Source organism: Chlorocebus sabaeus, chromosome 12 (assembly GCF_047675955.1).
Source record: "Chlorocebus sabaeus isolate Y175 chromosome 12, mChlSab1.0.hap1, whole genome shotgun sequence".
Lineage (NCBI taxonomy): Eukaryota > Metazoa > Chordata > Mammalia > Primates > Cercopithecidae > Chlorocebus > Chlorocebus sabaeus.
The window spans coordinates 84,013,101-84,026,855 of NC_132915.1; the positions used below are offsets into that span (position 1 = coordinate 84,013,101).

The 13,755-nt window shown below is 47.5% G+C and overlaps 1 protein-coding gene across 18 annotated transcripts in view; it reads left to right on the forward strand.

Annotated features, from left to right (window-relative positions):
* The window catches only part of ZNF618 (zinc finger protein 618), a 176,727-nt gene extending 164,709 nt beyond the window's left edge, over positions 1–12,018 (forward strand). For all 18 annotated transcript variants that reach the window (XM_007968334.3, XM_007968335.3, XM_037983923.2 and 15 more), the window contains 2 exons: positions 3,336–3,437; positions 4,093–12,018. In XM_007968334.3, coding sequence (XP_007966525.3) covers positions 3,336–3,437; positions 4,093–5,609 — 1,619 coding nt within the window. In that variant the 3' untranslated portion in view covers positions 5,610–12,018. The remainder of the gene's footprint in view (positions 1–3,335; positions 3,438–4,092) is intronic.
* Positions 12,019–13,755: the final 1,737 nt, after the last annotated feature.

Consider the following 13,755-nt stretch of genomic DNA (forward strand, 5'->3'; position numbering starts at 1 on the left):
TGTGCGAGCTCTTTTTTGGTTCCATTTAAATTTTAGGATTGTTTTTTCTAGTTCTGTGAAGAATAATGATGTTGTTTTGATGGGAATCACACTGAATTTGTAGATGCTTTTGGCAGTATGGTCATTTTCACAATATTGACTCTACCCATCCATGAGCACGGGATGTGGTTCTATTTGTCTGTGTCATCTGTGATTTCTTTCCACAGTGTTTTGTAGTTTTCCCTGTAGAGGTCTTTCACCTCCTTGGTTAACTGTATTCCTAAGTTGTTTTTTTGTTTTGTTTTGTTTTGTTTGGCAGCTTTTGTAAAAGGGGTTGAATTCTTGATTTAGTTCTCAACTTGGTCACTGCTGGTATATAGCAGTGCTACTGATTTGTGTACATTGATTTTGTATCCTGAAACTTTACTGAATTCATTTATCAGTTCTAGGAGCTTTTTGGACAAGTCTTTAGGGTTTTCTAGGTATATGATATCAGTGAACAGCCTTTGTCCATTTTTAATTGTTTTTTTGTATCCTTTTATTATTGAATTGTGAGAGTTCTTTATATATTCTAGATACAAGGTCCCTATAGATTATTTGCAAATATCTTTCCCATTCTGTGTCTTGTCTTTTTACTTTCTTGATGTCCTTCAAAGTGTAAAAGTTTTTAATTTTGAAGTCCTTTCATCTGTTTTTCTCTGTGCTTTTGGTGCCATATCCAGGCAGTAGTATCAAGAAACCACTACCTAACCTAAGGTCACAAAGACTTAATCAGTTCATATGTTCCCTTATAAACCTCTAAGAATTTTATAGTTTTAGCTCTTACATTTAGGTCTGTATTTCGTTTTGAGTTTATTTTTATATGTGTGTGAGGCGGGAGTCCAATTTCATTCTTTTTCATGTGGGTATCTAGTTGTCCCAGCACCATTTGTTGAAAAGACCATTATTTTCCCCCATTGAATTATCCTGATAACCTTGTCAAAACTCAGTTGACCATAGATGTAGGTGTTTATTTCTGTGTTTCCAGTTATATTCCATTGATCTGTATGTCTATCCTGTGCCAGTATTATACTGTCTTAATTACCATAGCATTGTAGTAGTTTGGAAATCAGGAAGTATATTCCTCCAGTATACTTTTGTCCTTTTTCTAAATTGTTTTGGCTATTCTGTATCTCTTGCGTTTCCGTATGAATTTCAGGATCAGCTTGTCAGTTTTTGCAGAAAAACAGCAACAATATGGATTTTGATAAGGATTGTGTTTAATCTAGATGAGTTGGGACATTCCATGTTCATGGACTGAAAGAGTTAATATTTTAACTGTAAGTCTTCCAGTCCATGAACATGGAATATCTTTTCATTTACTTAGGTCTTACTTGAGTTATTTCAACAGTGTTTTAGTTTTCAGTGTTCAATTCTTATACTTTTAAAAATTTAATCTTAAGTAATTATTTTCAAAGCTATTATAAATGGAATTGTTTTCTTAACTCAGCTTTTGGAATGTTTATCACTAGTACAGAAAACTGTCATTTTGTTTTATATATTGATCTTGTATCCTGCACCCTTGCTGAAATCGTTTATTAGTTCTAATTGTTTTGTACGTATGTGGATTCCATAAGATTTTCTATATACACAATCATGTCATCTGCAGTTAGAGATCATTTTACTTCTTCCATTCCAATCTGGATTTTTTTTTTTTTTACCTAATTGTTCTAGCTAGAATTTCTAATACAGTCATGCACCACGTGATGTACATAATGGATTGCATATGTGACAGTGGTCCCATGAAACTATAATATCCTATCTTTACTATACCTTTTTTATGTTCAGATACACAAATATTTACCATTGTGGTACAGTTGCCTGAAGTATTCAGTACAGTAACACACTGTACAGGTTCGTAGCCTAGAAGCAGTACGCTATACCGTATAACCTAGGTGTATAATAGGATATACCATCTAGGTTTGCGTAAGTACACTTTATGATGTTTGCACAATGACAAAATCTCCTAACAACACATTTCTCAGAATATATGTCCAACATGACTCTACATGTTGAATAGAAGAAATGAGAGTGAGAGTGAATGTTCTTACCTTGTTCCTGATCTTACGGAGAAAACTTTCAGTGTTTCCTCAGTAAGCATGATGTTAGCTGTGGGGTTTTGGTAGATGCTCTTTATTAGGTTGGAAAACTTCTCTTCGATTCCTAGTTCATTGAGTGTTTTTATTATGAAAAGGGTGTTAGATTTTGTCAAATGCTTTTTCTGCATCTATTAAGATGACCCTGTGATTTTTGTCCTTTACTCCATGAGCATGGTGTATTACATTTATATTTGTCTGTTTAATCAACTATATTCCTGGAGTAAATCCCACTTGGTCATGGTATGGAATCCTTTATGTTGCTGGATTATTACATCACAGGGTCACAATTAGGCAGCCAGGTTCATAGCAGAACAGTAATATTGAAAACAGCAGAGCCAGAAACCTAGGACTTGGGAGTGCGGTTAAGCAAGCTGTGGTATATCGTATATGATAGAAGTACATATGGCCGTGTGTAGTGACAAGAATGTGACTCAGACCATGTCCTATTCAGAATTGATCCCATGAACATGTCAAGGAGTAACCATGCATCCAGGAGAATAGGCATATACCAATGACTTATAACTGGATACAACTGCATATGTACAATTAACAAAAACTGGAGAAGTATGTGGAGGACACATCCAGGAACTGGGAACCTGGGATTATGTCCCAGCCCTGCTGCTGCCTTCTCTGTGATCTTTTCTTATATCCGAGCTTCAGTTTCCATGTCTCACAGTGAGGGGGTTGGGAATTTGGTACTTTGTGTCACACATGGCTTTGGTTTTGTTTTGTTCATTTAATAACATTTCTAGTAAAAATACTTTAAAAATGCAAACTTTGAGGAAGTGAGAGAGCGTGAGGAGTTTTTGGCCACTTGCAGGGTGTGACCGGTACTCCCTTCTCTCCATATCAGCTAGAACTCTGAGGTTGTGTGCAGGGAGTAGGTGTGGGGTTCCCAGCCAGGCTTGGGATCCAGTGCTTCCCATTTCCCGAGAGTTTGCTCCATACCACACACTGTGCTCAGCTCTTCCTGGATTCGCTCTTGTTAGTCCTATCAGCCATAGTGTAATGTCCATATGATTACCTTAGTTTTTCCAAATGATGAAAATGAGGCTTTGCAAGCATAGATAGTTGTCTAAGGAGGAGCCAGGATTTTAAAACAAGCCTGAGTCCCAGTGGCCACATTCTGCTGTTACCCACCACACTCTAGTTCTTGTCTTCTTCATCAACAGGCCTCTTACCCTTCCAGGTTACACACTGTCCCCTTTGTGCCCACAGCTGACAATGAAAACAACATCGCCTCCAACCAGTCCCGATCGCCGCCTGCTGTTGTAGAAGAGAAGTGGAAACCTCAGGTCCAGAGGAACAGCGCCAATAACAGTAGGTCTCCCCAAGCAGGGCTGGACCTGAGGGTCCCCTTATGCTCCCGTTGTTCCTCTCTGCCCCCCATTCCCACCATTTGTGCTTCCTGTGATGTTGTAAGATGGTGCATGATAGTTTCCAAAGCACTTTTACACCTAAGACCTTGTTTGCAGGAGTTCTTAACTCAGGGGATGGGCAGAAGGAGGCCCAGGGAGAGGAGGTGACTTTTGTGTGTGATCAGAAAGCACCAGTTTGTGCCAGAATCAGAACTAGAACCCATCTCTCCACAATTTCTGCTGGTTGCTGTTTCCTGACATCATGATCTCATGTATTTTATTCCCTGAAGATTCCCACATTAGAGATTCCTATATTGAGGAAGAAATCAGACTAGTTGGCTTCAAAGGTCTAGGTGAATGACATAGAACACAATTACGTTGCATACATACCAGTATATTCTATTCCCATGCCCATGGCAGGCCTTACTAATCAATCATAGAACTTTATCCCTGTGAGAACATCACATATTAAAAGCAGCCAGCACCACCAGTGTGTGTGCAAGAGGAAATCTATTTGCCATTCCCAGTACTAGATGTTTAGAGTTATTAGGCTACTGCCACTCCAAGCAGCCTTGAATGCCAGAATTAATCCCATCTCTCTTTGTGTCCTCTGCCAGCCACTACCAGTGGTTTAACACCCAACAGCATGATCCCCGAAAAGGAGCGGCAGAACATTGCAGAGCGGCTGTTGAGGGTCATGTGTGCTGACCTGGGTGCACTGAGCGTGGTCAGTGGGAAGGAGTTCCTGAAGTTGGCCCAGACCTTAGTAGACAGTGGTGCCCGCTATGGGGCCTTCTCAGTCACTGAAATCCTGGGCAACTTCAACACACTGGCGCTGAAGCACCTGCCACGCATGTACAACCAGGTGAAGGTGAAAGTGACCTGTGCCTTGGGCAGCAATGCCTGCCTAGGCATCGGTGTCACCTGCCACTCCCAGAGTGTCGGCCCTGACTCCTGCTACATCCTCACGGCCTACCAGGCCGAGGGCAACCACATCAAGAGCTACGTGCTGGGTGTGAAGGGTGCGGACATTCGCGACAGTGGCGACCTTGTGCACCACTGGGTGCAGAACGTGCTATCGGAGTTTGTGATGTCGGAGATCAGGACAGTGTATGTGACGGATTGCCGGGTGAGCACGTCCGCCTTCTCCAAGGCCGGTATGTGCCTTCGCTGCTCAGCCTGTGCCTTGAACTCGGTGGTGCAGAGCGTGCTGAGCAAGCGGACGCTGCAGGCCCGCAGCATGCACGAGGTCATCGAGCTACTCAACGTGTGTGAGGACCTGGCGGGCTCCACGGGCCTGGCCAAGGAGACCTTCGGGTCGCTGGAGGAGATGTCGCCACCGCCCTGCTGGAACTCGGTGACGGACTCACTGTTACTGGTGCACGAGCGCTACGAGCAGATCTGCGAGTTCTACAGCCGGGCCAAGAAGATGAACCTCATCCAGAGCCTCAACAAGCACCTGCTCAGCAACCTGGCGGCCATCCTGACGCCGGTGAAGCAGGCAGTCATCGAGCTGAGCAACGAGAGCCAGCCCACCCTGCAGCTCGTGCTGCCCACCTACGTCAGGCTGGAGAAGCTGTTCACGGCCAAGGCCAACGACGCAGGCACCGTCAGCAAGCTCTGCCACCTCTTCCTGGAGGCGCTCAAAGAGAACTTCAAGGTGCACCCGGCCCACAAGGTGGCCATGATCCTGGACCCGCAGCAGAAGCTGCGGCCTGTGCCGCCCTACCAGCACGAGGAGATCATCGGCAAGGTCTGTGAGCTCATCAACGAGGTGAAGGAGTCCTGGGCCGAGGAGGCCGACTTCGAGCCCGCTGCCAAGAAACCCCGCTCTGCCGCCGGCGAGAACCCCGCAGCTCAGGAAGATGATCGGCTGGGCAAAAATGAAGTGTACGATTACCTGCAGGAGCCCCTGTTCCAGGCTACCCCTGATCTCTTCCAGTACTGGTCGTGCGTTACCCAAAAGCACACAAAACTCGCCAAGCTTGCCTTCTGGCTCCTGGCGGTTCCGGCCGTGGGCGCCAGAAGCGGGTGTGTAAATATGTGTGAACAAGCGCTTCTAATCAAACGGAGGCGGCTGCTCAGTCCAGAAGATATGAATAAACTCATGTTTCTGAAATCCAACATGCTTTAAGACTTGACTTCGGGGAAAAAAAAAAAAAGAAAAAGAGAAGATAACATTAGAAAAAAACCACACAACACTGTCACAAACAAAGAAAAGGAATTTAAGTTCTAAACACTGTGGACCTCATTATAAATGCCCCCTGGAAACTTAAGTGCTTTTTTTTATATGTGTGTGTGTGCGTGTGTGTACACAGCCACAAGTGTGTGCACGTGTCTGAACACACGTGCTTGTGTTCAGTGGTTGTGGGGGTGTAGGGGTGTCTGCTCATCTGCATGGGCAGAGAAACTTCGCACACACACGCGCACACACACACACACACGACCCTGGTGCGTGTACACATGCCTGTTCTCGGACAGGTGTGTGTTGAACTGGGCGTGTCAGGAAAGCTGAGCGATTGGGAAAGAGGGAGATGTTTCACCTCCTTTTCTCAGTAAGGGGGCTTTAGAAGACTCCGCTTTCAGGTGTGCAGATTGGCAGAAAGCTGATGTTGTGAAATGTTCAGGCAGCTGAGATCTGAAGTGACTTGACGCTCTCTGTCCTTCACCCCGGTCCCCCTTTTCCCTCCTTGACCCTCTCCCAGCCCTCCCACCCTCCTGATCCCATTGTGCACCCCCCACACACCCTCGGCTGCTCTGCTGTGGACTCTCCACACTGCATCAGATGGACGGTTTCTGCACTGGACTTTGTTTCTCGTTCACCTTCAGGGCATTGAGCTGCTGCCTTTGAGATACCCCTTGGGTGTCCCGGGGCAGCCGCCTTAGAAACACACCTATCTATCTCCCCAAATCAGGAAAGGAGACTTAAAGAGTATAAAGCTGACGTTTTGCTTTTTAATATAAGAGAGAAGAAAAAGACATTTTTCAGAGAAGTATAGATACTGTCTCCACTCCCTAATAATTTCTCTCCCTAACATTTTAGCAATTTTTACCTTGTTTGGGGGTTCATTTTGTTTCTTCAGATTTGATTTAGACTCTGCTAGGAGGCACTGAATGTCTATAACTTATGTTTTGGAGTTTTGTTTTTTTACTTGCCCCTTTTATTCCTCAAGTCACACTGTAAACTAGCTCATCTCAGTGGTATACTCAGTATCCTACGGTCTTTCTTGGCCTTCCCTGTACAGTTCAGTTTTCACATATTCAAATGGCCAAGACCAGATTCTTGGCTGTGCAGTTTGGAGACCAGGGGTTGGGGAAGAGTCACAGGTTCCACAGCTGCGGGGTTTGGTGGCCGTAGGGGAAGCAGTGGTTTGGGAGTTCTGAATGTAAGCGCCAGAGCTGCCCTCCTGGTCCGCTTTGTGTGGGACTGAGAGTGTCAGTGTGCGTGGTACCCAGTGTGCATCACACTACTCACCCCCTCCCCGACCCTGGCAGTCCACAGGGACTCCGAAGTCAACCCATAGTCACATCTACCACACCTCAGACCTGCCACAGCCTCTCCTCACTTCCCAGGACCCTGAGGCTCCCGGAAGCCGGGGTCCCCACTCACACCTCCGACTTCCTTCCCGGACGGCGGTGAGCATGGTGCCTTGTGGCCCCAACAGTTGATGTTCCGAGGGTGGATGGCCTTCGGCCATGTTCGACTCGATGCTGTGAAAGATGTCTTCAGGCTTTTCTCTCCTGTTCCCCTAGCCGTGAGCAAATTAGGTTCTACACACACAGTTCAGATGACAAGGGTGACACCCCCTTCCCTTCACAAGAGGTGGTTCTGTCACAAATCAGCGCTGCACCCCCACCGCACCTCTCAGTGAATAACGTGCTGGTGGTCTCACTCCCCTGGTGACCCTTAGCCATGGGATGGGGTGGTTACACTAAGGCTTCAGACTGAGAATGACCATCATGGCGGGAGGCTGTTTGCAGAGGCACCTTGTATCATCCTGGGGTTGGCTAAGTCAACTCCACCCCTTCCCGATAATAAAGCATTACTCAACTGTGAGATACCTCGACTACAAAAAGCACTGTACCACAGCCCTCTCCCCCTGGGTCCGTGACGGGAGCAGGGAGTAAAGTTGATTGCAAACCTCATGAAGGCTTAGGATCATGGACCTGGAGCGTAGTGTTTGGGAGCCAAGCCTGCACACTTTGCCTCATGAGAACTCACCCAGCTCTCCCCTCGAGTCTTGGACACACTGAAATGGATCAAAGTGGGCCATTTCCACATTTGCTCCAGCAAGCCGTGTTCTCAGGAACTACCGTGCCATTTCCTTTCCTGGAGAATTTCTAGGTATTCCCTCCACAACATTTCCAGCTGGGGGGCTGAACCCACTATCAGAGAAGAGCTGCCATCCACACTGGAGCAGGAACAGAGAGAAATCCAGACAGGAACCTCATGTCACTTCCTAGGGAATATGGAAAGAAACATAGCAGACTTCTCATTTGGGCCTTTGGAGGTGTTCTGGAAGGTGGCTCAGCATCGCTGATGATCGACAGATGCCTACAGCAAAAGGTGCCCCTAGCCTTGCTTGGCTGCTTGGGAAGGGACCGTGACCAGCACTTTGACCCCCACAAGGATAGGAGCTGCCCAGTTTGTGTGGTAGGTGAGAGCAGAGCCTGGGAACCCATCCTCCCTCTACCTGGAGCAAAGATGTGCTGGTGGTGCCCCATTATTGGGCCAGTTGATTATAAAATAGGCATTTTGCTTTCTCAGAAAGCCATCGGACTATGCCCAGATGTGCATTTAGAGGACTCAGCATTCTCCTCTTTGAAGCATGGGATGTCTGTCCTCCAGGAAGAGATTTGATCATAGGTTGTTACCTCCCTTTCCCTTCTTTTTCACCTCAATTCAATACTTGGGGGCTGGCTTGCCTCTGCAGGTTTGATGTGAATGCCACTAGGTACTCAGAAAGCTGTCCTCTGGGCTGCCTTGTCCAGTTAGATAACAAGATAGCAGATGATCATTTATCTCTTGCAACCTCTGGTTCCCTCCGGAAACTGGTGTCACCAACAGGAAAGGCTGTACCAAGGTGCCCTCTTCTCAGACAGGCTGTTCTCAGAGTGCACATCCTGCTGAAACTAACAGCTTAATAAAACCCAAAGATCTCACTGATCCAGCCACTGGCCCCTTTATCTCCAGCAATATCCACCTCACCAAATTCTAGTTCAGCCAAAGGACTGAGACAGGCTCTTCCAGTTCATCTCCCAGTGTCCAGCCTGACCTTCACTTTGGGAAGGATTTTGTCATCTGCCTCCCAGTTCTGGTGCCACTGTAGGTTTTCCATCACAGGCCTTTGGGGGGATCTGGGACCAGGAAGTTGGGCCCTTTCTACCATATTCTTAGCAGCCTAAGGTGGCGGCCTGCTGATGTGGAGACAACTCGCCTCGAGTCATGTGGTCCCCAGGACAGAAATGGCCTTTGTTTTGACATACATGGACCCAAGGGGGGAGGTAGAGAAAACACACCTCCACCTGGCAAGTTTTTCCCCCTCATCTGAGGTCAGTTTGCTTCACCAACAAAGCCCAAGCCAAGAACCGCAGCGTTGTGGGTGGTGCCTCGGAGTGGAGTAACCCAAGGAATCTCAGGTCCATCGAGAGCAGTGGTACCATCCAGGCCATGGGTGGATGCCCTTGTTCTGGCACAGTTCTCCACTTCCCGACGCCTGGCTCAGCCAGCCAGGCCTCCTTCTAATGGCATTTAGTAACCAGGAAACAAAACGCATGCCACCTGAGCAAAACTGCCCGCACTTCATCTCTGGGGGTTCGCCGCACAGAGGCCACCTGCCGAATCACCAGTGAGGAAGCTTCGCCACCATCGTGCTTGGCAGCTTCACACTTGACGTCTGGGGATTGGTTTTTGGCTGGGAAAAGGGTACCAGGGTTCCTGGCAAGGACAGGAGGGCAGTGCAGTGACACAGATGACAAGCCGTGAGTCTCCAGGATTCGAGGAAGCCACCAGGTGTGTAGGCTAGTAAGAGTCCTCTCTTTCAGTTTGACCCTTTATCTCCTGCACTTTCAAAGAAACACCAGAGCAAAAATCTACAAGGCGTGTTTCCACTGTGAAGCTGAACCTCTGCCTTTAGGAGTCCCCTATTTTTGAGCAAGGCCACCTGCTTCGCCTGAACTTGAGCTGGACTCCTTGAAGGTGGGCTCCTGGAAAGACATTAGGGATATAGCACATGCTCTCTGGGGGCCACAGGGTCATCGGGAAGGTTTGAAATGAAGATGGGATGTGGCTGGAGCAGGCTGAGATGGCTCCATTGGGGACACTCCCCTCGTCTTGTCATCGTGATGGATATGCTGGAAGAGGAGGTGTCTCAGTGAGCTACCCCAAGTTCATAGCTTTGCCCTCGCCTTGGGAACAGCGGCAATGCCTCTATCTCTGGGATGCATCTTAAGGAGGGCTCCTAACAAGGCCGATGATTTAGACAGAACAAGAGACTAAGTAAGGTCCAGCCATCCGCTGGAGCCAGTAGGTGGGAGCTCCTATCCCCGCCAGCCCTGCTCCAGCCCCTGTGTCCAGCTGGGCCAGTGGAAGAACTGGGAAGGAGGCGGCCCCTCCCTTTCACTGTGGCTAATGTTTGCTAGGCCAGTTATGGTGAACCAATGATACAGTGTTTTCCCTCTTAACGTTCCCTTCCTAGTTTTGCCTTTTCAGGGTTTTCTGGGGGATTTTGTTGTACTAGTTGTTTTTCTTCCTCTCTCATTTGGGTTTGAGGGTTGTGGTCGGGGGAGCCCTGGCTTTCACCAAAGGAGCCCAGTGGTTTCTGTGGAAGATGCGCCCACTCCCACTTTAATGAGGGTGAAGATTGTCAGGTCACTGTTTGACATATTCATTCCCCCGCCCCCGACGGGTGTCGCTTTAAAGAGTCAACTCTTGTACAGAGAAGGATTTGCTAGGTTTGCATTTGGGCGTTAGCATCATGACCCACAAGGGCCCTGCCCAACCGTGCGTCCCATGGGGGCACCTTGACTCTTCTAACCAAAATTCCTTAAAGGGGCACAGCCCAGCCTTGTCCGCAACCTCAGGGGCCTGGGATTCCTGTGGCGCTTCCTGAATTCCAGGTTGGCACAGATGATGAAGTCTGAGACCAGCCGGAAGGAGGGGCTCCTCCCACAACCCAGGTGCCAGCCAGTCTCCGCCTAGGACCTTCCCTCCCACCCAGCCAGGGTGGGCGGCATCCCACGCGGTGAAACGAGCTCGTGGACTGACCCGGGGCTGGGCCTCGCCAGCCAGGAGAGATCGAGGGCCGCATGGCGGGGCTGGCCCAGGCAGCTTGTCCAGGGCCATTCAGATCCCAAGCATCAGGAAATCATTTTGTACAACCACCCGAAGCAGAGATATTTTTTAAGAAGCGTAAATTATTTTCAGTTGTTTTCTGATCCAGCCTTTTTCTTTTCCCCACAACTTCACGCCAGTGATTCGTTCACATCAGGTAAATCTTGAGAAAGCCTTGGTGCCCTCCTCCCCACCCCCACTCAGTAACCACGTGCGTGTACCCCCGCATCCTTTCTCAGTAGTTAAGACGTTCTAGGCAATACCACAGACACATCTGACTGTGTCTCTCTCTTCGAGTGCAAGAAACTTAAGTCATCTTAAAAAAAAAAAAATACAAAAAAAAATTTACAAAAAAACAAACACAAAAAAAATATCTTTTTTAGGCCAGAGTTTTCTACAGGTATTAATGAATATTTTTCTTAATCCTTATAAGTTTTATGTGTTTAATATTTCTTAATACCGGTAGCATTAATTTATACTTTTGTAGCAACACAATATTTTTATAAACAGCCGGTGCTTGGCTCAAGTCTTCACGAGGGGTTTATGCAGGGCCATCTTGGGGACCCTGTGTACCATGTACTGTATTTAAAAAAAAAAAAAAAAGTTACCTAGTGTCACACTTGCTGTGTTAATTAACAAAAGACGTTATGTGCGGTCTCCTGTATCGGTGTGGATCCAGCAGCTCTCCAGGGAGTCACATTGCATGGGGGTTGAGTTGACGGTTCTTGTTGTGATATGTAAACCCCCGAGACCAAACTTGAGGGTTTATTTAGGGTTTTCTGTTTGTCCTTTTGGGTTTTTGTTTCACTTCGTTTTGGTACCGTTTCTCCATTTACAGCCAAATCAGTTTCATGATGTTCAAAACTTTTACTGATGTCAAATGGAGGAAAGGAACAGAAAAAAAGATTTTTACAAAGTAATAAAATTTAAAACTGAGCTGTTTAATGTTGCTGTTTTTACCTGTCTGTTCTTGTCCAAAAGTGGAACATTCCCAGGGAGAAGAGGAAGGTTCCACTCGGTTCCTTAAGTCGCCAAAAGCCCCAGCCCAGGATTCAGTACCTCCCCTGCCCCCCGAATTCTTGCAGCACTATTTCCTAGTTGGTTGATGCCAAGGCAAAAAGATACCTTTTAACGGTGAGAGGATCAGTTGCTTAAATGATTTCATGTCAGTGTTGTATTTATGGTTTTACAATAAAACAACCTTTAGGAAGATGCAGCGTGTGGTGTTTTTTTCTTGGGTTCAAGGTTGGGCCATACTGTCCAGTTAGGAGCAGAGCACCTGCAGGGCACTGGTGAGTGGAGATGGGCCAGAGACAGGGCACCTGGGGTGACAGCACACATCCGTCCCAGCGGGACACTGTTGACTTACCTGTGGTGATGCTGGTATCAGTGACTTACCTGTGAGCTCACAGCTTATCTCTTGCACCAGACCTGGCCCAGCCAGTGTTTGATAAATGAGGGAGGGACATGGTCGAGGAAGATGAGACCCTCCTGGGCTTGTGGAACATTGTCCCATGGAAGAAGGGATGGATTTAGTCTCCATTCTCCAGGTCTAGTGCCTCAGGCACATGTGCAGGTTGGCCCTGCCCTACGGTCATCTGCGAGGCTCCTGTGCCCCTTTACCTAGTGGCTTTGGCCACCTAAACGGTGCGTGTGATGTTATAACTGTTGTGTGTATCGTCCATGTGCTGGGGAAGAGTCTGTGGGTTTTGCCAAATTCCTGATGGCGAGAGGGACTCTGAACAAATTAGGAATCAGTGCCCTCCACCATGAGCTCCTAGAGACCAGCCCTGGTGGGCTCACCAAGCCTGATGCCATTCAGATGTGCGGACACCAATGCTCTTCTGGAATAGAAGCAAACCAAAGGCAAGTCAAGGGAGAAGAGAGACCAGCAGGCAAACTGGGGCCTGAGCAGAAGGGAGTGACACTCCTCCTAGTGGGCCCACCACTAGAACAGCCCTTTAAGAGGTGAAACTGCCATCCTGCCATCCAGGTGAGTGAGTGACAGACACCCCAGGCTTGACACCATCTTTACCAGGTGTGGGCAACTCTGCTTCAAAGTAGAGGATGTGTTGCTTGATCACCTGAAAAACTTTCATCAAACCGCACATGTAACAGCATGAAGTGGCTATTGGAGCACCAGCCCTGCCCTCAAAACCATCCTGCTTTAGGAGTTTCATGCTGATGTGGACATTCTGAGCCGACGATTGAAGTTTAATAGAGGAGTTTCTATGTAGCCTACAATGAAAAGTCAGGAGTCCTGCTGTGGCCGAAGGAATCCTCCTCCACGCTCTTGAACATCGCAGTCAAATAAGGCCAGGGCATGGCCCGGAAACCCTCACAGCTGAAGCAGCAGCCTCGATTGAAAAAAAAAAAAAAAAATGCTTTAAAAAGGAGGGGGAAAAAAGACGTTTCTTTATTAAGCAGCTGCAGCTACATTTATTTTGTAATGGAAATAATTGAGTGTGCCCAGCACCTTTGAAAGAGAAATTTGAGGTGAGACTATTTAAGAATGGAGTGAATCTTCACAGTAGGGGTGTCCACTGTGCTGAGAAAGATTCCTGGCGCCTTCTGAGATGAGCATTGTGAATTCTTCAGACTCAGGGTCACAAGGTGCTGCTCCCCCATCCCACCCCTGAGGGTTAAAAGCTAGGGGACATTGATTTTTTCATTTATTTTTAGTGAAAAGTTGTAGTAAGTGTCACAGAGTCAGATGCCCCTGGGCAAGGCAGGTTGGCGAGCAGAGCTAGTTTCACGAGGTGAGGCCCTTCCGGGGGACATCTCTGCTAAGCCCCAGCTCATGGTTGGCATCAGGATGCCAATTGTTTTTAAGAGAACTGAGAAAGTCAGATTTTTATGTGGCAACTCGGTTTTCAAGTGACGAATTCAGAGCTGTGAAAAAATACCTCGCGTGGTGGCTCATGTCTGTAATCCCAAGACTTTTGAA